The sequence below is a fragment of the Leiobunum rupestre genome, chromosome 8, assembly GCF_980474605.1.
Source record: "Leiobunum rupestre chromosome 8, qqLeiRupe1.1.hap1, whole genome shotgun sequence".
Lineage (NCBI taxonomy): Eukaryota > Metazoa > Arthropoda > Arachnida > Opiliones > Sclerosomatidae > Leiobunum > Leiobunum rupestre.
The window spans coordinates 26851877-26879404 of record NC_143391.1 but is presented as its reverse complement, the minus strand read 5'-3'; the positions used below and the strand labels follow the sequence as shown (position 1 = coordinate 26879404).

The 27528-nt window shown below is 38.0% G+C and overlaps 2 protein-coding genes across 2 annotated transcripts in view; both read right to left on the bottom strand.

Moving 5' to 3' along the window:
* Positions 1-10804: 10804 nt before the first annotated feature.
* On the bottom strand, positions 10805-12007 carry LOC149932950 (uncharacterized). The gene has a single exon (XM_090157203.1). It carries the CDS (start codon positions 12005-12007, stop codon positions 10805-10807), a length of 1203 nt encoding a protein of 400 aa, XP_090013329.1.
* A 7815-nt stretch (positions 12008-19822) lies between these two features.
* Positions 19823-27528, bottom strand: part of LOC149932948 (brefeldin A-inhibited guanine nucleotide-exchange protein 3) — an 85929-nt gene continuing 78223 nt past the window's right edge. The window contains exon 27 of the mRNA XM_090156751.1: positions 19823-19894. Coding sequence (XP_090012877.1) covers positions 19877-19894 — 18 coding nt within the window. The 3' untranslated portion in view covers positions 19823-19876. The remainder of the gene's footprint in view (positions 19895-27528) is intronic.

Here is a 27528-nt window from a genome sequence, read left to right as displayed (position 1 = left end):
TCACTACGTGACGGATACTTCATTACAATGAAGTATCCGTCACGTAGTTAGTTTTATTTTATTCTTAACCATGCATGATGGTAGAAAATTTTAATTTATAAGATTTGGATTGTTTAATAATAATCTTTGAATTTGGCAAATTTATTTCATTTTAATGAAACTGAGTTAATACGCGCCTTTATATAAAAATTATTTTAGGCGAAAATTAACTGATTTGTATTTAATTCGTTTTTGATCCGTAGATGAACTCCCCCCCCGTCACGTTTTAGGCGACAAAAACGAGACGGCGATATTAATGAACGTGTCAAAAAAGAGCTTCTGAATTTCCCCCATCAGTAGGCCGGGGGACAGTTTTAGTGGCGGGGTCAGGAGGGTCCCAGATTCTGAGAGGCATTGATTCCGCCGACGCTACAGCTTCAAATTGGCAGCGAGGGAGAGAGACAGTTAAAAATGATGTCGACTGGCTGCTCATCAGCGGACGGAGAAAGAGAGAAAACATCAATCGAGTGCGAATCCTAATGGAGTGAATAGTCGCGGAGAAGACGACTGCGAAGATGAAAGCCAGCCAAAGAGAGAAATGGCTAATTAGCGGGGTGTTTAACGCGTCCATCCGCCCATTGGGACCCTTACGAGCCAGTTCGGTCGGAGGCGAGCGGAAGGTGAAATCTGCGACCGCGACTACCACCTTCTCTATCCGTCTTCACCCGCATTGTCCGGTAGCGCGCCGAAGAACCACCCGTTTCCTTTTAAAAACCACCCACGTAGTCCAAAATTTAAGAAGTTTCATTAAGGCACTCACCCCGAAACTCGGCGTCTTAATCGTTCGGTGGCAAATTTCGGAGCTCAATGAAGACGGATACGGCGACTTAGTTGTAGAAGTAGCGGCCTCGAAAGAGAAAGCCATCTTTGCTCCAACGCCTTCCATCTCTCACTCGCTGCCGGAGAACGTGGTTACCCGAAAAGCGCCAACGCGGAACGGACATGGTCAGCTTGGTCGACTATATGAGCGGTCAGCGGAAGAGCTGGCACGCTCGAAACCAAATCGACGCCTTATTTTTAGCCGCTAAAATCTCCGCATTCAAAATGAAGAAGTTCGTAGCGAAAAGATGAATGTTACTTTTGTTTTAACGGTATCCGCGATGTAGTTAGCGGTAATTTTTTTAATTAATGATAAAATTAATAAATTCGAGCCTTTCAATCCTTTATCTACATTTATCAACATTACAACACGCCATCAGGCGCGATATTTGGCCTTTTCAGACTGCTCTATACATTCCGTAGGAATCCACTTAGGGGGGAAATGCCCATTAGTCAGGTATCCGCCGGTACCTCTTTGATCCCGCGAACCCTACCCTCTCTTCGATATTATTTCTAGAGTAACGATCCTCTGGAAAATATGGAAAACGTTTTAAAGATGGCAATTTGCCGAAGAGAGAAGCGTTTTCGCGTCAGAAGATCACGCGGGGATGAAAACGAAAACTGTATTTTCCATGGATATTGGCCTTCGCCGCGCCGAAACTCTCCGCCAGACTAATGTCCTAGATATTAAAGGGGGTGAAATGTATTTGGATGGGATGAAAAAAATGAAAACGGGCGGAAGAGGGCGTATAATTGGTTCACGCTAAGACATCGGCTGCCTCGGATCCCCACCCGGAGAGAGAAGAAAAAATATTTTGGGAACGGGAGAGAGACTGAATGAGGAGGGGTAATCGGCAGATCCTCCGGATAGCTCTCATCAGTGTCCGATGGGGCGAAAGGACTTGACATCACGCTTCGATGACCCACAGATCAAGACATTATTTCGATCCTCTTCACCCCATTCTCGGGGAGACTTTTTTACGCCGCGCTTCCATTTGAAACTATAATCCGTTTACAGCGGCGTAGGCTTTACCCCCTCCCTCGTCGTAAGCCACGCTGCCAAACGGAACCGCGTCGCCAATAAGAGGGGCGATCGAGAAAAAATATATTTCGGAGTAGCGATTTGACCTATTATTTCGTTCAGTTACATCGGATACTTTGCCGAAATACCCTGGTTTTTTTCCGCGAGCGTGTGGGTGGAAGGTTGGGTCCCTATCGTACCAAGGACACCCCATAGCACCCTACCGAAAAGTGAAAATATAAGGCTTTTTTTTGTCCACGTATAAGATTTTTTTTATTGCGGAACGGCGCTGTTAAGTCACGCAGCTGCGAAGCGAAGATTCGCCCAAGAAAAACTAACAACAGCTGCCGAACAAATTTCTCCGAGCTCTTCGGCCATCGTTCTCAGCTTATAGACATATTCGCCGGCTATACGCTGTCAAACAGACATCGAGTATACTATCTAGACTATTCTTAGAACGGGGGGAGATTTCTCGTTTGACGCGCGCTTGTCTATAAGGGCCAGCGCGGAAAGATATGTTCTCGAGAAATTTCAAAATATAATCTCCACCCGAGGAATCGTGACAAATATAAAAAGCAGTCGTCACTATGAATTTAATATAGTAGAGATATCGACATAGTTGAGTTTGAATGTTGAAAGAAATTCAATACGAAATCGATAGTTCAATTTCAAAAATACCACGCGTGAAATGGGCAGCTCCTAAATTCGCGCTTCTTCCCGAACATCGGTGTACGGCGGTTGGAACACTTCTACGGGGGTTTTGGCCTATTTTTGACCTACGCTTAATTTGCAAACGCGATAGCAGTCTCGCCACGCAAATCACATAATCAATCATTCATTTCAAATATTTCGCTTCCAATATCCTCTCTAATGCACCCGGTGATTAAATCACGCAAATGCATCCACTCGCTTCCTAAATACCCTAAATTATATATCCTTCAAATACAAATAGTAAAAATAAACGAACGAGACTCTACATCAGTGGAAAAAAAACGGTAAATTAGTACGTGCTACCTGGCAAAAAAAGCCACTTAAAAAATCCATCGCGCGGCTATGAATAATGAAAGCAAATGATACGTTTTACGGAGAAGAATATAGCCTTCGTTAGAAAAAATCACGAAGAGCCGAGGTGCCCCGGGATGAGGGCAGAGGATGGCTATTTCAATATTTAAAAGAGCACTCGCGTGGAAAACAAGGTCAATTTCGTATTAAACGTGGGGGGGACATAGAAAGATCTTTATTCATGATTAATTGGCTTACATTTAAATTAGGCGTAAACTCGAGATTGAGACAAGAAGAAAGGCAACCGGGAGAAGAAAAAATTACCAGGCGGGGCACGAGCCCCCGGCCCTATTTCGTACCCCCTTAATAAAAAGGCTTAAAAAAGAGGCATAAAAAGGAGGCGCTTTCTTTTAAATTCACCCCTTTTTACCCTAAGCAGCGTCGCTATAGTTTTTAAAAAGGGAAGGCGACTAACGTGTCGAACATCTGCCCCTTTTCATACGACGCTACACACACTCTTCCCCTCATCAATTATTCCTTTTCTCTTCCGTTACTTCAGCCCCGCTAGATGGCGCGATAATGAGCCTACTCCGGAGGGTGATGATGCTCGTATTCATCACTCGGAGTGCGAGAGGCTCCCTTCCCGACCCCCCTACATCCTCTTCCGAGAAGCGCCAGAGAGAGAAACAGAATGAGGTGAAGGTCTGCGCGTCGCGAGGGCAGTCCGAGGACGACCAATAAAGCTTGTCGACCCCTACAACTTCGGATTTGACCGCGTATCGCGCAGACTGTACCACCTCACCCGAATTAAAACGAAACGGGGCACGAGTTACGTAGTTGCGAAACACGAACGGAGTACTCGATTCAGTCCTCATAAAACGAATTAAAAGATTGCGCTTTTTGAGGGGACGATAAACGGACGCTCAAGAGGGAAATTTCGTTCCGAGGAAAAAGTGACAGAATTCAATTAATCTCCCTTTCTTTAAAAAAAAAGGTGATAAATAATCATCTCTCCTCGCCTAATTTTTTCGTCATCTTCCCGAAAGCGATGAAGTGTAATAATATTCACTTTAGCCCATTCTTAAGAGACGGGAAAGCTACGGCGATATCACCCGCTGGACGACATAAAGATATAGGACTTTATCAACTTCATTCGCTTCTCAGACAGGCGACTAATAAAATAAAATTTAAATAATAAGTAGACATAAATTTAATAACTTTACCGTTGACGTTTGGTAATTTGTACGAGTTCATATTTTCTTAAAAGCGCATTCTATACGTAGGATGGGAATTTCGAAAAAAAAGTAATATTTTATACAAAATTTAGTACGTAGGTATTAACGTGGGTCGGTTCTTCTATGGGATAAAATACTCCGATAATTCTCGAAGAATATTATATAAGAGAAGAGAAAAAACGTGATCTATAATACCATCGTAAAAATTCTATGAGTGTCGTAAATAACCATTCAGCCTCGTAGATAGAGCGGGCTCGTCTCGAGAATTAGTGGCATTGCTTTGGGCTGCTGCCTATCTCGGCTCCTCTTGGAGGTGAAGCCGCTGGTCCGCGACCCGGCCAGCCTGGTAATTCCGCTAAACAAACTCTTTGGCTTGGCGGCCGGCGACCACCCGAGGCCTCCCACCTTAGCGGTTCTGGCGACCCTCGATAAGTTCCAATGTCATTTAAGGTCACCGTTAATCCTCGAAAAGCCATCCTCGCGTCGTATAGAGATTTTCTTCGTAATATCTGTCACTCTTATAAATTTCTAAGGGCGCTTACGTATTACGTTAGTATCGAGCCTAAGCCGATAGCGCAGTCGACCCTATAGACCGGACCTACGGGCTTACTCTACTCGACTGCCCTTAGAATCAACTATAGCGTATCGGGAGGGAGGGTCGAGCGGAAAATGTATTTTTATAGCTTTAAAGTACACTTTGTAAACATTTCGTTGAATCGTTATCAGTTCCGACAACGCCAGCTTCTTCGTTTCAACTCGATCCAACAAAAAAGTTGATTTTCACCAAGTTTATTTCTACCAATTCAAAGCGCGACTCTAAAAGTCCCACTTTCGAGTAATAAAAATTACGAAAGGATACAAAATTAATTTTATTCTGTTTATTATTAAAATATTATATTAGTGACTATTAAGAGATATACGCAGTTTCTTAATCAGGAGCGCGTGATGGGTGATGTGCATATGTAAATCTCAAGATGTCGGTTGACGTCACGATTACTATCTAATCTAGCGCGGTTAATATTTTTAAAAGGCACAGACCCGCGTCGAAATGTAAATAAATACAGGTACCATATTTCGTCATTAAAGTATTAATAATAATAAAACAAGAGCAGACATTATTATCGGCTTGTCGAAACATTTGGCGCCCTCTAATAAACAGATCCTTTCGTCTTTTACGCCCCCTGTTTGCCAAAAGAAGCGATAAATTTGCCTAAACGCGCATCGCCTGTTCATTCGTTTGACAGCGTTCAAAGTACGCTACCTTAGAGCAAGAGTCAAGCGAGTCTGAAAACCCCTATTTGAGAAAAAACAGTTTTAAGTTCGAAATCTAGCATAATAACAATGATAATCTAATAATGAAAATTGATAAAAATAGAGTGAAAATATATATTGAAAATTTTGTACTGAGGCACCTTAATTTAAAAACACTAAAGGATTCTTATTTTGAATTTTTTTCAATAGTCACGTATCTCGACTTACTTGACTTTTGCCAGGAAGAGTCAGAAAATAAGCAAGTTTGTAGACGCGCTTATCGCGCGTAAAGGTTGTATCGTGGAAGGAGCTTCTTTGGCGAAGTTCGCGACTGAGCGTAGAGAGGGGGGCCAAGGAGGCGGTAATCCCCACTTGTGACGTCTTACAAGTCGGGGATATCAGAAACAAGTGGTCGCAGCATCCCGCAGGGTCCCAAGTAACAAGAACCCAAACCCGATGAAATAAATGGATTTTATTATTAGAAATGTTCGGTGCTCTATTTCTGAAGTTGGTGGTTTAATGCTTTATTGTAATTAACCCATACTAAATAAAAATCAACGGTGACGTCATTTCCCATTAATAAACCTCCCTGCCCTTAACACCGAATATTTTCTAAGCTTAGTAGGCTTAGGCGTAGTAGTAGGCCTTAAGGCCAGAAGGGGCCCCTAAAAAATCTGAAGCAAAATACAAAGCTAAAGCAAAGTCAAAAGTCCGAAGCCTATAGGGGCCTGGATCTTGCTATAAGGTAGGTGGGGGCCCGATCAGAGACGGCGATCCCGTGGGGGCTCCGGGGCTTAAGCCCGCGCAAGGAGAAACCAAAGAGGGCAGAGCCTCCACCGAAATACAATCGATGTTAAATAGGGAAAAATTTCTAATATTACTGTTCTAATTCAGTCTTTTTAACATTGAAGAATGCGGTAACATTAAGATGGAATAAGCATAAAATTTATTTCAATAGATTCGTCACAGAAAATCACGTTGTCGTGTACCCGATCTTATCCAATTATCTAGGTAGCCTAAAATACCTCCTTAATGCGTGTAACCAAGAAAGGCTTAATGATCTCGCCTTGAATCATGTACACAGATATTTTTCTCAAATTTTGTTATTAATGAATTCATTGTCGGATGAGGTATTAGAAAAATACGAGGGGTAAGACACCGCCGTACCTTTGACAGTGCTAAATGGAACTCGCGAACTCTGGAAAATATGTACCTTTAACAGTGCTTAATGCACGAGCTCGGTGTACAGATTATCTGAGACTGTCTTACCCCTCGGAAAAATATAGTAATAAAGATATTACATTTTCTTCCATAAGATTTAAGTATCTAAATTTTTGAATAAAAAATAATGGCCCCCACATAAATGTTTTTCGATCGCCACCGCTGGGCCCGATAAAAGGCTAGATCAAAGTCAGGGGCTCTAATAAGCTGAAGCTCAGGGACCTGGATCTTGCTTAAGGTAAGAGGGGGCCGAGAAGAGACTAGAGGTATGTCAAGGAGCCCTAATACAGCTGAAGCTTAACGGGCCGGTAATGGCCATCAAGTAGGAAGGGGGCCGATACAAGGCTAATTAAAGTCAGGGGCTTTAATGAAACTGAAGCCTAGGGGCCACACACTATTAGAAGACATTGGGAGTTCCTGTGACTAGGTGATCACCTTCGATTATTTTTACTGGACGCTATGAAAAAATCGGTTTCACAAACACAAATTTATTACGACAAAGACTTTTCATTTAATTTTCGATAGGATGTAATGGAAAGATTGCGAACAAAGTACATCAAAAATGAGATATAATGACTGCCTTTGAGTTCCAATAACAATATGCATTCAACCACATCACATTCTTGTCCAGGTGTCAGGTCGGGTCGGGTTGGCCTTACAGCCCGACCGGTTCGGGTTGACTTTATTCCGAACCCGACCGGATAACAGTTAGGGTTAAAAATCATTCACCAGAACCCGACTAATCGGAAATTATTTTCAATAAATGCATTTAAACTATATAATTACTTAATAATGAAAATTATGGACACCTAAAATTGAATTTTGTTCAAAAATACCAATAGATATTGAGGTATAATTTATCTTAAAAATAACTATTCGCAAAAAAGTTATTATAGAGAAATGATTTAAAATTATTTATAAAGTAGTCCTATATGTTTGCAATTCTTTTCGTTTTTTTAATTTAAAAAAATAAAAACTGAAAAACAAAAAAACCTCCCCTACACGAAACTGATCTTTTAAGTTTCCGGTTATTATTAACGGAAATATATTTTTTTTTATAAAATAACATATTTTAGCCACTAAAACCATAAGTAGAAAAGATAATCAAACAACACACGCTAAAACCAATAACTATTTATCACAGGAGCTGTTTGGTTCGTAAAACACGTTGATTTCGAAACCACAATCCATTAAACATCGTCGAAATTTCACCTGGTAAATCTTAAAAAGAAATACTTCTTATTCTACTATCAAACATGTCAATTTAGATTAATCAAGGTATTTAATCATAATTTAGTTTTGTGTAATCAAAAGGTTGAATACGAAAATTATTATAGTTAAGGGTTTATGAGTAAGCCTTGGTCACAAAAACCAGCCGTTCTTAATAACTTGTCGAACACAAGCGTTTGTGTAGCCAACAGGTGGTGGAAATATTTTGTCCATTCACACGGAGCAACACGGATTGCGACTCGCGCTGACTAACAATGTTTTGCAAAAAGGTGACGTCACCATCGCTGTAGTGGAAGGCTAGTGCCTTCGCTCTTCCCTCCATAACGCCTTGCCTTAGTGCCTCGGCAGCTATCTTGTCTATATTTTACGTGAATACCACCATCAGATTATCAAGGCCCCCTAAGTTTGAAACGAATGGGATTTTAACGTTAGGCTAATAACTGGCCACATGAATCTACCTGGTGGTGAAAAACCGAAACTTATGCACAAATCCCCCAATGCATGCTACCGGAAACTGCTTTGTAGATGGCAAGAGGTAGTATATAGGGGTGAGGGGGTTTGGCATGATTTGCTCTTTTTCTCCGCCAGGTAGCGTAGATCCTAATTTTGATTTCTCTTGCGCCTGTCTAATGCCGAATACGTGGGCCCTTATGACCAATTCAAATTTAGGGGAGCCTTGATAGTCTTATGATACCACCTATACTCTAAAGCCACGTCTTACCCATCAGAGTCATCAACCAACTCGCGTCTTCGTTTCTTTGGCACAGACTGAAGGTCCTTGATCCACTTAAAGCTTTCATCTCTGACGTCCAAAGGTCTTTGTTCCGATTCTTCTGGGACGGTTTCCATTGGATCTCGGAGAGAAAACTCACTTTTGACAAGCGTTGCGGCGGTATCCACCTGGTTCACGTTGAGACCAAGGTCAATGCATTTCGCCTTGCTCTCGTGTCTGATCTCCTCAGAGGCGATAGTGCAAATGATAAACCACCTCACATAATTACTGCCGAGAGCATCTTGAAACTCTTAAACCCAACCTTCTCAAATGTCACCGCGACTCTATAGAGGAAATAATTGTTATCATTCTAGAAGTCACCGTGACCTTCCTCTATACTACAAATAAATCCGGGTACTCGCATAACGTATTTTGGTTAGCGAGGGTCCTTCACTAATAAATTTGTCTAGGGGATAAAATAAGCAGAGTTATTGATAACCAGTTAAGAGATTGCCAAAGACTAATAAAAAAAACTCCTAACTACCTAACCAAATACTAAATAGCTAAGCAACCACAAAACTATAACACTTTTCGCAACATACATGAAATAACTAATACTTGTTCAAAACTAAGGTGAGTGCATTCGCTATTCTACCATAGTCCGACAGTTCATCCAATAGTGGTATCGATAATAGGGGAGACAAAGACTACGGGAACGGCGTTTATCGCAGGAAGAATTATGAGATATACTTAGGCGCTCGGTGTGACCTTATGGTCGTACTGGCTGTGGTCGAATCTAACTGATGCCACTGATAGTTTCGAAACATTAAGATCGTCTTTCGCAGATTCGGAAGTCGAAGACAGTGATGAATCGTGAAAAACGTTGTTGATGGAGCCGTTAGGTAACGAGGCTTCTATTCGTCGAGTTGATTAAATCTTGAGCCTTGACCAATTCGCTGGTATTTGTAAATGCTAAGTATTTCGTCAAGTTAGCACGTTCAATAAAAATGAGACCTTTTTTTTTTTTCTCTAGAGTTTGGGAAGGGCTAGGGCGAAAAGCCATACAGCCAACGGGGACCATTCGGTTAACATAAAAAGTCAATAATTCGAGGGGATATTGTCAGTCATGAAAGTTTTAAGTTTTTTTTTAAATAATTCAACAGAGCCCGAACACACAATTTCATCAGGAAGATAATTCCAAGGAATAATGACACGTCGGAAAAAAGAGAATTTGGACGAATCACGGCGGGAATGTGGTAGACAGAGTTTGCGGGTGTTCCCCCTCGTTGAGATAGTAGAAGCCACGTAAGAGAAGTAGGACTGGCCAGGGTTGCTGAGCAGTTTATATAAGGTCACTAGGTCCAGATAGAGACGGCGAAGTTTTAATGGGGGCCAGTTAAGAGCCGAAAGCCTGTCCACGCGATTGAAGTTATTAAGAGCAAAGGGTATTTTGGAAGCTCGAGCTTGTACATTTTCAAGTTGCCTTATGTCCTGGGCATGATAGGGATTCCATAAACAGGAAGCAGACTCGAGAAGAGGTCGCACAAAGGTATTATACAAAAAGGTAATATTGTTTAGAGAGAGACCTGTAAGTTTGTACTTAATTACAGCAAGGAGACTATTGGCACGAGAACATAAGGTAGAGATATGTTGATGAAAATTAAGATTAGAAGTAATGATAATACCAATATCTCTATGGTTAGCCACTCTTGCAACATTTTTGCCAAACAAGTAATAAGGGGAGGGCTTATTTAAATCCACGGCAGAACGATCAATACTAAGTAAGACAGTTTTGTTTTCGTTAAATTTTAAACCATTACGACGAGACCATTCTTCAAGGTTCTTGAGATCAGTTTGAAGGGCTTCCACATCTTCAAAGGAGGTGATAGAGCGGAAGATTTTGAGATCATCTGCATACAGCCGAAGCGGAGACAGGATTACATTAGGTATGTCATTAATATAGACTAGAAACAACAGAGGACCCAGCACACTTCCCTGAGGAACACCGCTGAGGACGGGAAGAGGATCACTAAGTGAATTTTCCACTCTCACTCTTTGAGTACGATTGGCAAGGAAATCGCAAATCCAAGGCAGTAAATTGTTATGGACTCCATACATCCGAAGTTTAGTCAGAAGGCGAGTATGTGGGACTGAATCAAATGCCTTTGCCACATCAAGGTAAATAACATCCACCCGTTTACCTCTTTCCAGAGAGTCAAGCCACAAATGTAAGCAAGATAGCATGTTAGAAACGGTCGATTTGTTGTTTAAAAATTAATGTTGATATGAAGATAGAAAAGGATTAAGGTGGTTAATTAAGGCCAATCGAATAAATTTTTCAAGGACCTTGCATACAGTTGAAGTAAGACTAATAGGTCTATAGTTTGATGCATTTGACTTTTTACCGGAGTTTTTATAAATAGGGGTTATATGTCCAAGACGCCAATCTTCAGGCAGGGTGCCACTGCGAAGCGAGAGACAAAACAGAGCCCGAAGGGGACGAAATATAGTTGAAGAGCAATTCCTCAGAAGACGGTTTGGAATTGCATCAGGTCCAGAGGATGATTTGACATCAAGTTTTTTTAGGGTTGACCGAATATCTTGAAAACTGGGGAAGAAGTCCTCCATAGAGGTATCGGGATTGACGAGAAGATCAGAATTATCAAGGGCAGAAGAATTAAAGTTTTTCGCGAATGTTTCATTAAAACCATTTGCCATGCGGTAATCGGAGTCAGTCAGCTGGTTGTCATCAACCTGGATGTTCAGCCTGGATTTTGGAACACGAATTTCCTTTTTGACGAAACGGTAAAAAGCCCTTGGATTCTTTTTAATGTGACCAAACTTTTTACGAGTATGTTGGGAACGTGCTTGAGCAACGAGAACTTTAACCAGTTTGACTTGATCCTTGTAGGTAGGCAAGAGGGAGTTATAAGCTTGGAGGTTATCCGCTAGAGACAAATGGCGCAATTTACTCCAGAGAGAACTCTTCTTGCGCAATTCTCTCTTAATTGCTCTAGGAAGCTTGAGACGACGAGGCTTGGGCTCCGGAGAGAAGAGAGGTATAGATTTGTGTATTAAGTCAAATAAAGTTGATTTAAATAAACTCCAAGCATCCTCAATAGGTAATGTTTCTAACCGAGTCCAGTCTGTTTGAGCAATTAGAGAGTTTAACTTGATATAATCACCTTTGGAATAATCATAGTCTTTTACAAAACCGTGGGCAGAGGCATCATTAGAAAAAAGAGGGTAGGTAATTCTGATTGAATGATGATCGCTGCCCCCAATAGTAGCGAATTGAGAGACTTCTGGGGTGATAAGGGAAGATGTTATAACGAGATCCAAGATATTTGACTTGGAGCGACGAAGTTTAGCTTGACTGTGCCTGGTAGGACGAGTAACATGTTGAGTTAAAAAGTTTTGGTTTAGACAGTCCAAAAGGAGCCTGTGCTCCCTCGTGGCCTTTTTAAGGAGGGTCATATCAGGCCACTTAATATGAGGGAGATTAAAATCACCAACAATCACAGTGTCAGGGTTATTATAGGACTGACTAGCGATATTTTGGAATAAAGTGACTGAGTCCTCGTAAGTAGCAGTAGGGGTCGATAAAAACAACCAAGGGTGACCCAGGAAGTAGAGTTAAAATGTTTTAAGGTAACCCAGATTGATTCAGAGTATTGGTCAGAGAGCGAAAGTTCATGAAAAATAATATTAGACTTGATATAAATAAGAACACCACCACCGTTTTTGTTTAGTCTGTCCTTCCGGCAGAGAGAATACCCGTCAATAGATAGGAGGGCATCTTCACACGCACTATTAGCCCAGGATTCGACAACACAAATACAGTCTGCATCCCAGGAGGGAGCTAATAACCTCATTTCCGAAAGTTTTCCCAAGAGAGATTGGGCATTGAAAAATATTATATTTAAATTAGCTAATGAGGAACAACCTTGAGATACATAGGTACCAGTAGAAGTCAGCCGAATATCACAGTTCAGAGGTAATGAATTAAATTCCGTATCACAGTTAATTGACGGAGAAATGAGTTGATTATCACAGTTTGGCAGGGTAACACTGTTAGTAGGTTCCGAGTTGGTAGAAATGAAGCGATTGCGACAGGGGGATGGGAAGGTGTTCTTTAAAAGTTTTTTTAAAAGTTTTTTGGCGGGGGAAATGCCGGTGGGATAGCGAATGCCTTAGGTAATGGATGAACTGAAGATAAGTTAGTCAGGGAATGATCCAATGGTTGCAGATGAGATGTAGCAAACGATTGAAGATGAGATGTAGCAAACGATTGAAGAGGAGAGGCACTAGATTGAGATTGAGATTTAGCAGGGGATATTGCGTCATCGGGAGCAGAGTGGGTATGTGTAGAAGTTTCTTCAGGAGTCGGACGAACCATGATAGTACGCTGTTTAATATAATTGTTTTGTTCACCCGCTCCGCGGCGGCATCGAAGCTCAGATATTAAGTTGCGGCGAGAATGACGTTGCTGCTCAGTGCGATCCGGAGCAACGAATGAACTGAAACCCACAGTAGGGTCCCGTCGAAGTTCAGAGGCCCTCTTCACAAATAGCTGACGATGAGTAACTTTGGTAAACTTGATACGGAGAGGCCTGCGCTTCGAGCCATCTGGGAGGAAGCGACCCAGGCGATCAATTTGTAATCTAGAACAATCAGAATAAGAAAAACCCATAGGCTGGAGAAGGCCAAAAATCCATTTCCTATCTTCCTGCAAATTATTATCATCATAGGCATTGAAAATGATCGCATTAAATTTACGATCGTTAATCTGTAAATGTTCATCAAAAATGCGTGAGATCTTTGAAGATTCACTAAAGTCCGAGAGCTTGTGGGCTGAGTCTAAAATCTGAGAGCAGTCTCCATTAGATTTCGATTCTTGAGCCACCAGTCTGGCATTAAGGTTAACAGTATCATGTTTTAACGTGTCAATATCTGTGGACAGGGCGGAAAATGGTGGCAGGTGTGATAAAGTCTCATCATGGAATTGAAACTTCGTGTTGAGAATTTGAATATTTGCAGGCAGGTCGGATATGCCTGGTGGAAACGCATCCACTTTAGTAGAAAGAGATTGTAGTCCAATCTTTAAACAATTTAGTTCATTTAAGGTAGAGATGGATTGCGACGAGAGATCTGATAAGGTCGAATGTATGGCAGAGGAGGAAGATGGATCAGTCAATTTATCCACTTTTGAAGAGAGAGTGGAAAGCTTCATAGCCAAGGTTGTAAAATTGTCATTAAGTTTTGAGATTGTAGCGATGATTGATGAACCAGTTTGGTGACAAACCGTGCAAAGAAAAATAAAGTTTTCGGACGAAGAGTTCACATGTACTTGGTACAAAGAGTCAGAGACATTAACACAGTTTGTATGACACCATGAGTCACAAATCTCGCAAAGAAGGGCCTTGTGGGTATTTGAGACACCTTGTGAGCAGACCGAGCAAATTGAGGTAGAATGTTTTATGTGGTTAGGAGATTTGTGAGTTTTCGCTTTAGGTTTGAACGTCACTTTCCTTTTTCTCACAGGAGTAGCTTTGGAGAGACAGGGGCGAGATCGAAGCCCTGTTAATCTTGAAGAGGTACGTTTTGTAATAGTAATCACGGGGACTGGCTGACTCAAAGGAACGGTAGACTTGAGACTGGGAGATGAGTTTAAATCTGGTAGCGCAGTGAAGCAAAGACAGTACTTGTGGAGGCTTGAGTAGCGAAAGGTGGTAAAGAAACGGAGAAAGAGTCACAATCATCAACACCAATTATGCACGAATTATTGTAATGGACATCATCAATATCAATAGTAAACGAATCATTGTCAATGTTGTTGGGAGATGTTGCTGAGCAAGGGTCCACATCAAGCGGGGAAGACTGGCAAGCAGAGTCCAAATGGAGGCCGGATTGGGCTTCGGCCATATTGTGTACAGGAAAGTTGCGAAATGCGTGGGACAAAAGACGACGCGCCTAGGCTTAGCGCGAACAAAAGAAACTTAACTAAAGGAAGCAATCGCGAAACACCGAAAGAAGCTGGTAATAGCGAAATCCTTACCAACCTACATTAACCGAACACTAATTATCGGAAAATTATCGAAAAAATACCGAAAATTATATAAATATATATAAGAAATACGCCACCGTAAATAGAGCGAGACGCATTGTCCGCCATCGCAGCTGAAAGTCCGTTGAACCGATAAAATATGTGTCCGACTTTTATTTAGTAGTGTCCTTTACGAACCAGCTCCCGATATTAACTGATTTTTCCTTCTCCTTTTTTTTTTAATCTTTTTCAACCCTTTCTCAAGAAGCCGTTAGGATTTTATTTTTATTTTGCTCGCGTCCAAGCACGCACTTTTTAAAAACTCGAGCTTCTATCTCCGAAATTAGCAACAACCGTTTTTATTACCACTCTACTACGAATGCACTCTGTCTCGTAATATATTTGAACGCCAAAACATTTTGATATCAATAAAATAATATGCAGTCAAAAATTACAATTTTACTATTATACATATTCCAAAAATATCTCGGCAACCTCTTAACGGTTTGAAAACTATTGATAATGAAAGAAACAAAGGGAGTGGGGAAACCCTATATTAGAAAGAGCCTGGCTAAACCATACTGGATGATTGACGGTTAAGGGATTGGCCACTCCCCCACCGAAAACGTCCCAACAGATATAAACGTTCAAAGACACCCAATCCCAAAATATCTGACAAGCAGATACCTTTCGAAAAGGAAGATTAGAATTTCTACATTGTATTTAATGATTTAGCGTGAAAGATAGTACTGGCTCATATTTTTCGTTATAACTCTAATTTGTAATACTCCGTTGGAAAGTCTTTCTACGTCTCGGTACTCCGGGTTTGGGCTGATTCCCCACTCCCAGTCACCCTACTTACTGACCAACTAAACCTCGCCACTGTCAAAACCCTCCCGGTTTTCAACAACCGATTTCTCACCAACCCTGATGGTGACCAACTATGCGCGACGCTACATAGTCGCTTCATTAACGCCAACCGTGAAAGAATCGCGGATTTTCTTAGTGCCGTTAACTCGCGTTGGTTCTTACTACAAAATGTCATGCCACTTCACCACCAATCCCGTTTTATCATACACGCGCACGAGGTTATTATTCGATCCATTATTACAGCTTTTCCACGGTTTTTTAACATTAATGGTTCTTCTCGAGTTTTTAATAACTCCACGGCCATGTTAACGTTTATCGCGAACGCGCCCCAAATCCGTCCTCTTTTTTACAAGAACTCGGTTTAACCGGCACGGTTCCATAATTAAAATGTATATATTATCCTTAATAGAATCTCTAAAATTTTAAACTTTTACTAAAATAAATATTAACTTTTGTAATGTTTAGCATGTTTTAAAGACACGATATTTTCCTTTTATCATTTTGTACTGAGATATATTAAAGGGGAACGGCCAAGATTTTCCAAATATGGCCTTATTTCCGTATCAAAAGATTAACAAGACGCTCAATATACTAACACGTACCTACAACTACCCCCCTATTCCTAATCCAAACACCACCTCTTGTTCCTCTACGGTATCCATTCAAGTTTAGTATATTCTTGTCGGTTTGTCAGTTCGAGTCGAGTCGCGTTGGCCTTCCAACCCGAACCCGACTCGACAACAATTCGGGTTGAAATTCGTGAACCCGAACCCGACCAGAAACCCGATGGGACTATTAAAAATGGAGCCAAACTTTATATATTCTTAATTTTAATTCAACAGTTATTGGAAATTACCAAGAAAAATGTTTACTAGACATCCTTAAGACAGACAAAGAAGAATAATACGTAAGCCAGCTGCATCTGGTTTATAAATTCCCTGGCCTCATACAACACTTCGCAATGATCCCGTCAATCTCTCTCCGCGCGACTAAACCGGCGAGAGCCTTACGTGCCCGTGCTTCGAAAGATGACAGTTTTATGAATTCATAAAATAAACACGTTAAACGACGCCCTTAAATCACGATCATAGAAGCGACCCTTTAGCAAAAAATATTGGCAAAATAAATATATCAAACCCCTTCGAGATGACTAAGAATAGATTAATGCCAATTTAAAAATTGTTTCAATTCATTTTCTATGGAATTTCTAGGTTTCACAGATAAATATTTTAGAATTTCCGAAGATCAATACAGATAATTTTTAATTATACGACAAAGATTATATAACCAAAATAGATAATTAATCAAACTTCCCAAAAAATATTACTTTGCAATTACACCCCGTATTTCCGTACAAAATTATATGGCTCCGGCTGATAAATGGTCATTCTGCTATCGATTTGAGGTTAAATTTTTGAGAAAGATTAAGAAGTGTTTTAACCTTTACAATTTTGGTTATTTCGATAGATTAATGTTCGGCAGTTGAGTTTTTTATATATTGGAAATAGTTAAATTTGTATATTTTCGGTTAATGGCGTTCTGAAGTTCGGTTTCCTTATTGAAGAAGAAGAGAGGACGAAGAAGTCCTTGTTGAATTGCCTGAAGTTGGAGGAGCTGCAAGCTCATATGAATGAACACGGAATTAGTATATTCCGCGTTGTTGAGACTTCCACTGGTTGGGAGTAAATAGGGGTAATCACGAAACGAGAAGTGGCGGAGTTGGAGTTGTCTATTGAGAGGGAATGGAGTGCGAAATTATACGACGTTGTCACGAACATTGTTGGATTAAAGTTACTCTGAGCTCTGAAGTGTTCTACGTTGCGGTGATATATATGGCTACTGAAAAAGAAGACAAAAGTTGGAATCAAAGAATTGGGAAATGTCTATCGAGTGATTTGCCTCGTCTTAAATCTGAAAGTGATCCCGCAGTTTGCAATGGCAAAAATTGAAGAAGTTCGTGACTGACGATGGCTACGAAATCTGTAATTTGAATCTTAAATGCACTTGTGAAGATTTAAGCTTATGGAGATATACGAGGATGGTTTCCTGAATCTAGGAAGTGATCACAATGCCACAAGTGTTGAGTTGTCTTTCAATTCACCAAAGCATCGGGCCACAAACGTGGACATTTAAAAAAATAGGTGGAAGTACGTGTTGGGGAGTTGAGTATTGGTACAGAAGATGTACTTACAAGGAGACTACCCGAGGTGTAACTCACCGATTTTGTTTAAATTCAGGGATTAAGTAGACCTTCACGTAACTTAAAAAACCCCAAAGGGAAAAAAATGCGATGGGCTTTAGTTTTACAATGGCAACCGAAACGTTTTTGACAACTAAAATATTATATTTCTCTATGTAAATTAACATAGGAAAATCGAAGATTCCTAAGGGTCTCCCGTTATGAAATTATTCAAATTTTTTTTAAACCAATTCGGTTAATTTTGGGTAAATATCAAATTTGATATTTACCCACAATTAACCACCTTTGTTTTAAAAAAATTTGAATAATTTAGGAATCTTCAATTTTCCTATGTTAATTTACATAGAATATTTTAGTTGCCAAAAACGTTTTCGGTTGCCATGGTAAAACTAAAGCCCATCGCATTTTTTTCCCTTTGGGGTTTTTTTAAGTTACGTGAAGGTCTACTTAATCCCTGAATTTAAACAAAATCGGTGAGTTACACCTCGGGTAATCTCCTTGTTAGTGACGTTATATTTCACGTGGCTTCGGATACTGTAGAAAAGATGGTAAAAGGTAGAAGGCACGTGATGAAGCGTTGGATGGATACCGAAGTAAAGGAAGCGATCAGTAGCGGCGCAAGGATTTTTGGGGAGGTAGGCCAACCATTTGGAGACCCCCCACCACATTTTTTTAAAGTCCGTCCACGTGGATTACTTAATTTTTTTTAAGCAACTGGTGCAATTTTTGGGTAAAATGGGTACGCGACGAAATAATTAGAACTAATAACACTTAATAAATGAGTGGTTATTTACTTATTTCTACGACTGAATTCAAGTCTATCAATTTGCATTAATTCGTTCGGTACTTCGCATGTACATCCCTTACATCAGATCTTACAACTTTACGAAAATGAATGTACAAAGGTACACTAACAATTGTAAGTAAAGTAAGTTTAAGAACCATTTATTTGTAAAGATGAAATTAAAGATACAATTTAGATATAGTAGCGGTCGCCAAAAATTAAAACTAAAATATAAACTACTATCAAAGAAAAGTGACTCGTACCTTTGAAAGGAATAAAAACAGCAGACACGTGTCGTTGAGCGAATCACTCGCATTGAATATTGAAAAATTAAATAAATTATTTCGCAAACAAATTACAGAATTTTCTGATATTAAATGATTTGGAGGCCCATAAATTAAATTTTGAAGGCCCCTTAAGACGACTTTTGGAGGCCCTATCAAAATTTCAAGTAGGCCCAGGCCTACCCCGGCCTGTTGCTAGCACCGCTACTGGAAGTGATTCGTGAACGAAAATTGTCAAATATAAAGTATAGAAACGCTGCAAAAAAGATGAAGTGTGATGGTTCTTTCGAATAATTATCTGAAAAAAAAGCGTACCGTATCGAGGTTAGTTGGGGGAAAAAATTAAAAAGGTGAATAAAAAAACTATCGATGGGATTCGTAAAAAGCATTATTGCAAATATATTTTGATGAGTTTGAGCCCTCAAACCGACTAGGTTGGAAAAGGGGCCTACATAAACTTATTAGTTGTTATCTTTCCCATTTAAATTGAAAGAATAGGTACCAATCAAAACTAAGCGATATTCATTTGGTTTTTTTTGACCAAATCATGTGATGTCGAAAAATATGGAAGGAATGGTGTATTTGATTTAACTGAACTTGCAAATACTGGAATATTTATAGAAAATGTAAACAAAGCTATTAAAGGGTATATTTTCTTAGGATAATTTAGGGCTCCATAAGCTTGGAGGATTTAATCCTGTATTCAGCAGTGGAAGAATTTGCCGTTTCTGTATGTTAGATTATTCAGAAATCAGTGAGAAATTAAAGGGGAATGAATTTGTTTTAAGATAAAAACAGTGACCTCTCTATCATTTGCGTTGTTTAGAGCTTAATTCTACTGAGGGGTTAATATATGGTGTTCGATTAGGCAGTCCTCTATTAAAGCTAAAAATTTTGATGTAACTCAGCAACTTCCTGTTGACATAATGAATGATTTACAAGAAGGAGTCATTCCAAAAATATTGAAATTTTGGTTAAGTCATTTAATAACAAATGGATTTTTATATGTAGACATTTTAAATATTAGGATAGCAAATTTCCCTTATGGTAGAGTTGAATCTAATAGGCCAGAATTCCAAATAAGAAATGCCATAATGGGCAATTCTAACTTAAATGGCACATATAGTGAGATGTTTTGCCTTTTCAGGTTACTGCCATTATATTAGGAGCCATTTGGGACCTGAAAAAAATGAAGCTGGTGAACTTTATTTGCAATTAAGAGTTATATGAGACTATTTGTTCGCCTCAAAAATGTTTTTAGACCAGTTAACAATTTTACCAACCAAAATTGAAAAGTTTGTAGAAAATGTAATACGTGTTTGTGGTCCTAATTTCATGAACCCTAAATTTCATTACACGCTTTACTGTAGAGGTCGGGGACGGTTAATCATTATCCATGTTTAAATTGATTTTTTTCGGGAAAAAAATGTAAACAAAGAAATTTACCGGTTAATATTTCGGAAAATGATTAAAAAATATTTATTATTCGTAAAATTTGAGCTTTTTATCGAAAAAAACCTCGTTTTTCCGATTAATTTTACGAATTTATCAAAAAATTAATCGGATAATACAGAAATATAAATTACTTGATCAAAACGTTTTACGAATAATTTTGAGAGCTTTATCTATTGAATAAAAGTTAACCATCACCGACCTCTACTTTACTACACTAGCTGCATTAAAAAATTTGGCCCACTAAGATACATTTCGTGTTTCCGTTTTGAGAGTAAACATAATTACTTTAAGGAAATTTGCCTAATCACTAACAATTTTCGAAATATCACCAATACACTATCATATAGACACCAATTTTACTAGTGCTATATTTGGTTAGCTGAAAAATACCAGCAGTTGAAAAAACTTCATCTGGAAAACTAGTGAACAAAGATGATTCAGTATTTGAGTTACAATTTTTATTGAACAATGATATTCCGGATCAACTTTATTTGATTTGGAAAATATGACACCCTTGAATATTGTGTTGGAAATGTTTTTATATATAGTATAGAAAACTCTGAAATCTCCTCTTTTTTTAGATCAAATACATATTTTCACTTGAAAACCCAATCTTTGTAAAAAGTGTTAGAAGAAAATGATTACACGTCGTAAACCCTTAAGGCAGGAACCGAATTAAATTATCAAATGTTGGCAAAATATAAAGTGAACGATAAATTTTAAGTTTCTTTAACATTTGGATGTTTCTAATTGTAAAATTTTGAAAATTGTGATAAAATATCATTTTTGCCAAAATTAATTAATATGTGGTTTTATTCATTCTCATGACAATTTGTAACGAGATATTACAAAGTGAACTTTACAATAGTTTTAAACATTATATTTAACAATATAAAATACAAACCATTATGAAAACCACCTTAAATTTAAGCATTGCAAGGTTTGAATATAACCATGCACGAAAATAAAGTTATAAAACTAACAAACTAATTTTTTTTAAATAACTTGAAAGCTTCTGCCTGCATTTCATTTATAATAAAAATCAGTGTTAAATAATATTTAAATTTAAGGGTAAAGGGAAAATAAAATAGCATTCATGTCAGAATCACTATATATGAATATTTTGGCTAACTTTTGTCATTAAAAATTATATTATTCATTATTAAATAAATAAATTATTTGACACTAGGGTTGTTAATTTTCCGGAAAAATAAAATGCGGAAAAATTTCCGGAAAATTTTCCGCAAATCGGAAAAATAAAAAATTTAAACATAAATTACTTTTCAAGGGTTTTTAATGTTTTAAACTTTTTATCGATTTAAAATGACTAAACATACTACAAAACATTAATAGTGTTACATTTCAACCAGTTTAAACTAGTCTATAGGTTTAGTTTTACTTTTAGATTAGAAAAAATGAGGTGAAAATGCCGCTTTATTTAAATTTGCAAACAATATATTAGACAAATCATGGAATGAAAACGTTTTTAATATTTTTCGGAAAAATACGGAAAATTTTCCGGAAAAAAGGCCTCGGTAATTTTCCGGAAAATTCTCCGAGCGGGAAATTTTCCGACTTACAACACTATTTGACACACAAACTAATCATTTTGACTTATTGTTATTATATATATTTTAAACACTTTTAAATCAAATACATTTATAGTGTAATTATATTAATATTTAATATTTAAATTCGGCGATAAAAGGCTTGCAGCGAGGTAAGGCCGCTGGGGAAGATGAAATTCCTAATGAGCTCATTTCGGCGCTTGGAAATCAAGCGCGTGCAGCCCTCCTACACACCTTTAACTAAGTTTTAATGACGAATAATATCCCGGAGTCATGGAATAGAATCGAAGTTAAACTTATTTATAAAGGTGGTGGAAAAGACTTAGCTAGTTTGGACTCGTTCAGACCGATTGCCATCTCTCAATGTTTAGCCAGGTTATACTCTTCTGTGCATAGTCCGGACAGGTGACAAATCCAGCATGGGTAGTAGTACCCTACTACTGATGGTCGCAACTTTGACGCGAGCCACTCAACGACGTTACGCGCTTGAATCAAGTGACGAGAAATACCTTAGAGAAGGCTCAAAATTGAAAATTCGGTGGGACGTATGTCGGTTGGGTGAAATTTTATGACTGCTAATGTTAGCTTGTTCAAGCTTCGAAGAACGACAGGCTAAAGCAAAATGAACTATCTCGGTCGTTTACGTTTTATGGAGAGTGAAAGATTGGCTAAGAAAGACTACGAGTATACGCGCGATGCTGGGGTTAAAACAAATTGGACTAGAAGAGTGTCATTTCGCGAAAGGAAATACGGAAAGTGTCCTTTCCGAGATAAAACCGAAAATTACGGTGATAGGAGTAAAGTTATTGATAAAGCTGTTCTGGAAAATGGGGAACAAATGGGGAAGGATGAAGTACATAAACATGAGAGTTTGAGTCTTTATCGTCTAAAACCCAAACCGTCAATCGAACTCATGTTTGACAACGACACCCCAAGTGACCTACTTTTCCTAGCTGGTGCACTCCCGACGGCGGCTCGAAAATTCAAAAATTTTGGAAGTGATCCCGCGAGGGGTAAGACACTCTGCGAACTCGGTGTACACTGCCGTACCTTTGACAGTGCTAAATGGAACTCGCGAACTCTTGAAAATATGTACATTTAACAGTGCTAAATGCACGAACTCGGTGTACAGATTATCTGAGACTGTCTTACCCCTCGTGATCCTGCGTGTCCGAAGTGTGCTATGAATGAAGATATCGAACACATTGTAAAAGTGTGTCGTGAATATGCGGTTTCCAGAAAAATACCGGTTGATGGTGGCGATCTTGGTACTCTTTTAGGCTTCTCGGATTGCGGTGTGGAATGGTATCTTGTAAATCAGACAAATCAACTCTGCTGATTTGACGCAATAAGAGTGGAATACTAACATTTTTCTTTTTCGTGTTTTTCTCATCTTGTTAAATTTTTTTGGTCGTATTATTTTAAGTAGTACGAATTTGTAAAAATTTTATACAGGGTGTTTAATAAAAAACGAAAAATGATAAATAACTGAAAAACTTTTTCTTATTGGTCAAATTTCGTCAAATCAAAGTTATTTGAACTAATAATATGGCGAGCAACAACTTCCTAATTGAAACCAAATCCGTAAACCCAACGGTTCTCGAGATAGTTTTGGAATGACCCTGAAGACATGGTTCAAGGTCATTCAATTTTACACTAGTAAATGTCCCCCTGCACTAGAAATGCTCCATAGAAATTTGAAATAAAAAAAAAGCCTTTTTCAGTTATTTATCATTTCTCGTTTTTTAGTGGATAACCTGTATATATATTATATTTAATCTCAGTTATATTTTGTTATGTTATATGTACTCGCGAATCTATTGTAAAATAGGTTCCTCCCTGCTACAAAATGGAACCCTTGTAAATAGGAGAGTAATAAAGTATTCATTCATTTATTCATTCAGGTGTAACTAACTGAAATCAAGAATTAGTCCAGACCCCTAATTTCCCGGAAAAATAAAAAAAAATCCATCGCTTTTACACCCCTTTCGCATTTCCTTAGAAATATATATTACAATTATATGGCTCTTAATTGTGTTAGAAACCCAAATTGAAAATTAGGCAATTAAATTATTTCCCTGAAAAGTTAAATTTCCCTGGCTATTACACCCCTTTCGTACATTTCGAAAATAAAGATCGTTTTTAAATTATTTATTTCAGTTTGTATTTATTTATTTCAGGTTGCATTTATTTATTTCAGATTATTTATTTCAGTTTATTTATTTCAGTTTGTATTTATTTATTTCAGTTTGTATTTATTTATTTCAGTTTGTATTTATTTATTTCAGTTTGTATACTTATTTATTTCAGTTTGTATTTATTTATTTCAGTTTGTATTTATTTATTTCAGTTTGTATATATTTATTTCAGTTTGTATTTATTTATCTCAGTTTGTATTTATTTATTTAAGTTTGTATTTATTTATTTCAGTTTGTATTTATTTATTTCAGTTTGTATTTATTTATTTCAATTTGTATTTATTTATTTCAGTTTGTATTTATTTATTTCAGTTTGTATTTATTTATTTCAGTTTGTATTTATTTATTTCAGTTTGTATTTATTTACTTCAGTTTGTATTTATTTATTTAAGTTTGTATTTATTTATTTAAGTTTGTATTTATTTACTTCAGTTTGTATTTATTTATTTAAGTTTGTATTTATTTATTTAAGTTTGTATTTATTTATTTAAGTTTGTATTTATTTATTTAAGTTTGTATTTATTTATTTAAGTTTGTATTTATTTATTTCAGTTTGTATTTATTTATTTCAATTTGTATTTATTTATTTCAGTTTGTATTTATTTATTTAAGTTTGTATTTATTTATTTAAGTTTGTATTTATTTATTTAAGTTTGTATTTATTTATTTCAGTTTGTATTTATTTATTTAAGTTTGTATTTATTTATTTAAGTTTGTATTTATTTATTTCAGTTTGTATTTATTTATTTCAATTTGTATTTATTTATTTCAGTTTGTATTTATTTATTTCAGTTTGTATTTATTTATTTCAGTTTGTATTTATTTATTTCAGTTTGTATTTATTTATTTCAGTTTGTATTAGAACCCGAAATTGAGAATTAGTAAAATTTCCGCGGATTTAACAGAAAAACTAAAACGTTTCCTGGCTAATACATCCCTTTCTTTCACTATTCTCCTAGTCTTACACGAATCCTATAGTAAAACTGTCTACAGTTTGTAAGAATCCCTTTAATTTCAAAGGTCAAATAGGGGTGGGGTGGGTCGCTTCGGTGGAGAGTTTAGTAAATCAGGAGCTAAACGTCGCTTAATCTAAGGCAGTTAGCCGGCAAAACAGCCTCCTCCCCTCTTAAATAAAACATCAGACTTTTCTTTCAATTAGGCCGCTTCCCTCTCTCGGACCAGCGGGGCCATTTCACGGCCAATTAGCCCGATCCTTCTCGATACAATGACCACCCTCACGAAGAAAATGTCCGGCTGAGCGAAAACCGCTGTCTTTGTCCCATTCTAAATTGACGACTCTTATATCACGGCCAGTCGCAGTCTGCCCCGTGTCTTTTAGAGGAGAGCCACTCCGATCCCCCTTCATTCTTACGGCGACTTTTTATTCATGAGAATCTCCCTTTTCCTTCTGTAAACAAGTTTCTTCGCCATTCTTCGCTTTAACTAAACTAACACGGTGCCGTACAAAAGTACTCTGTCTATATCAAAACGAAGATAAACTCGAGCTAAGTTACACCAGAGATTTATAAAATATCTCAGATGACAGAAGTATTCATTTAGGCTATTAAAATGAACATAGGCTGAAGAACGATTTTTGCTAGAAATTTACTTTAAGGGGGAAGACTTCAGTGATCATTGTCTACTTTCGCGCTATTTCAAGCTGAACTCTTTTAATTTTGTATTCTAACTTATAAAATTAATATTTCAGTGTAAAACAGCCTCTGGTTTAGTGCCTAAAATAATTTTGACAATTTTAAATTTAAAAGTAATTAAGTTATTACGTTTTAATTCGGACCCCCGGAGCTAAACAAGTTCGGCAAGCGCCCAAACTACCCTTTAGTTAGGACCTTATATCTCATTAACTATTAATATTAAAATTAACAAAATTATTTTAAGCACTAGAGGAAGGTTCAGCCTAATAAGAAAAATATAATTAAATTATGTAATTGTTAAAACAGAAACGTTCAGCTTGAACGAAAAAGAGGCTTTTACGGTATTCTTCCCCCTTAAATGAAGTTAAAAGCTTAACCGTACCAGGGTCGTTTAGCCTTCGATATAAGTAGCAATTAAGGTTTATTTCTAATCAATGATATACATATATTAATTTTCTACGGGTCAGTCGGTTAAATGCGCGTTACAATAGGAGGAAATTTCCCTACAAAACGCGCGTGCGTATCGTACTCTGCACCACGACTCAATTTCCCGAGTGTATTACTTTGCCTAGCGATGTAAAATTGAAAAATTGCGTACTTATTTATAAATGATATTTCCCCGAAGTAATACTGCCGAAACATATTTTGAAAAATGTATACGGGAGCCTGCGAAGGCACAAAGTTCCAACGAACAACATTAGCAGTACAGGGAGATGAAAGAGCTATACTATATACTTCTGGTTCTACCAACCACGAAAATGGGCTATATCAAATCTAGTTTTCAATTACAAACGCGAAATTAATTTATTTGCAAGGGACTATATTATTATCATATTAATTATTGGGTCGCCTTCGGTGTCAATTTCCAACGTTGAAACGAAACGTAGCGACATTTATCGCTGTGAGGTATATGGCGACAAACGGGGGAAGGCAATCCTGATGTCGCCCGGGTCTTTGGGACAAGAAATCTCCAATTTCCCAATAATAAGGCCCGAGAGCTGTCAATAAACTAGATTTTCTATTAGTCGTGTTTTTTTAATAGAACATCGCGAGCGCTCGCTCTCCAGAAAGAGGTTAACCGCAGCCTATATAATGCCACTTTTAAAAGTGGTCCCACCCACCAAAACATGGAACTCCCCCCCCCCCCCCCCACTCTGAGAATTCATTCCAAAAAACGTTATTTTCGATTTTCGAGCATCATGGTCGAATTTACCCGCGACAGGAAAGAGGAAAAGCAAAAACGTTGGTTTTAGGGAACCAATGAAATACCGAGGCGATTTGGATTTTTTGGAAGGAGCGAACTTACTGTTAGAGCTGAATAAGGAACAAAATTTAAAATCGTCTCGACATACTCATTTTCCCTAATTATAAATAAATTCTTGTCCCAGTCAACTTGTCTTTAAAAATCTTTCCAGGGAAGCGAGAAAGCGGTAATTAAAACGTTTATTTATATATATATATAAACGTGATATAGATAAGAGAAGTTCCATAAGCTCGGTTCCAGTTTTCGTATGCCCGGCTGGCGTATAAAAGATGGAATTTCGACATTCGATCTAGTGTATAATTATCTGCTGGGAGCTGATTACGGGCTGGCTTTATGTAAACTGATTAAATTAAAATAAGTAAAAGTGAAGCCGAGAGATAGGAACGTCCTTCGCCTTGAAACGAGCATGATTTATCGTCCGCTCTTATCATAGCCGCGACGCCATCCGCTCTTGAGCAATGTTGATTATCATTTCGAGTTTTCTACCACGATTTTCGCCCGTTATTAGCATACGGCTTACTCCGGCATAAATTATAAAGGCATTCGTACGCCGCTTTTTATCACGCAGCCCGGGATGGGGGGTCCTAGTGCTAGGGGTGCGGACTTTCGAAATAACTCGACAGCCTCAGACTACTATGACAAATTAACCACGAAGGAAACCGCGTCGCAACACTGAT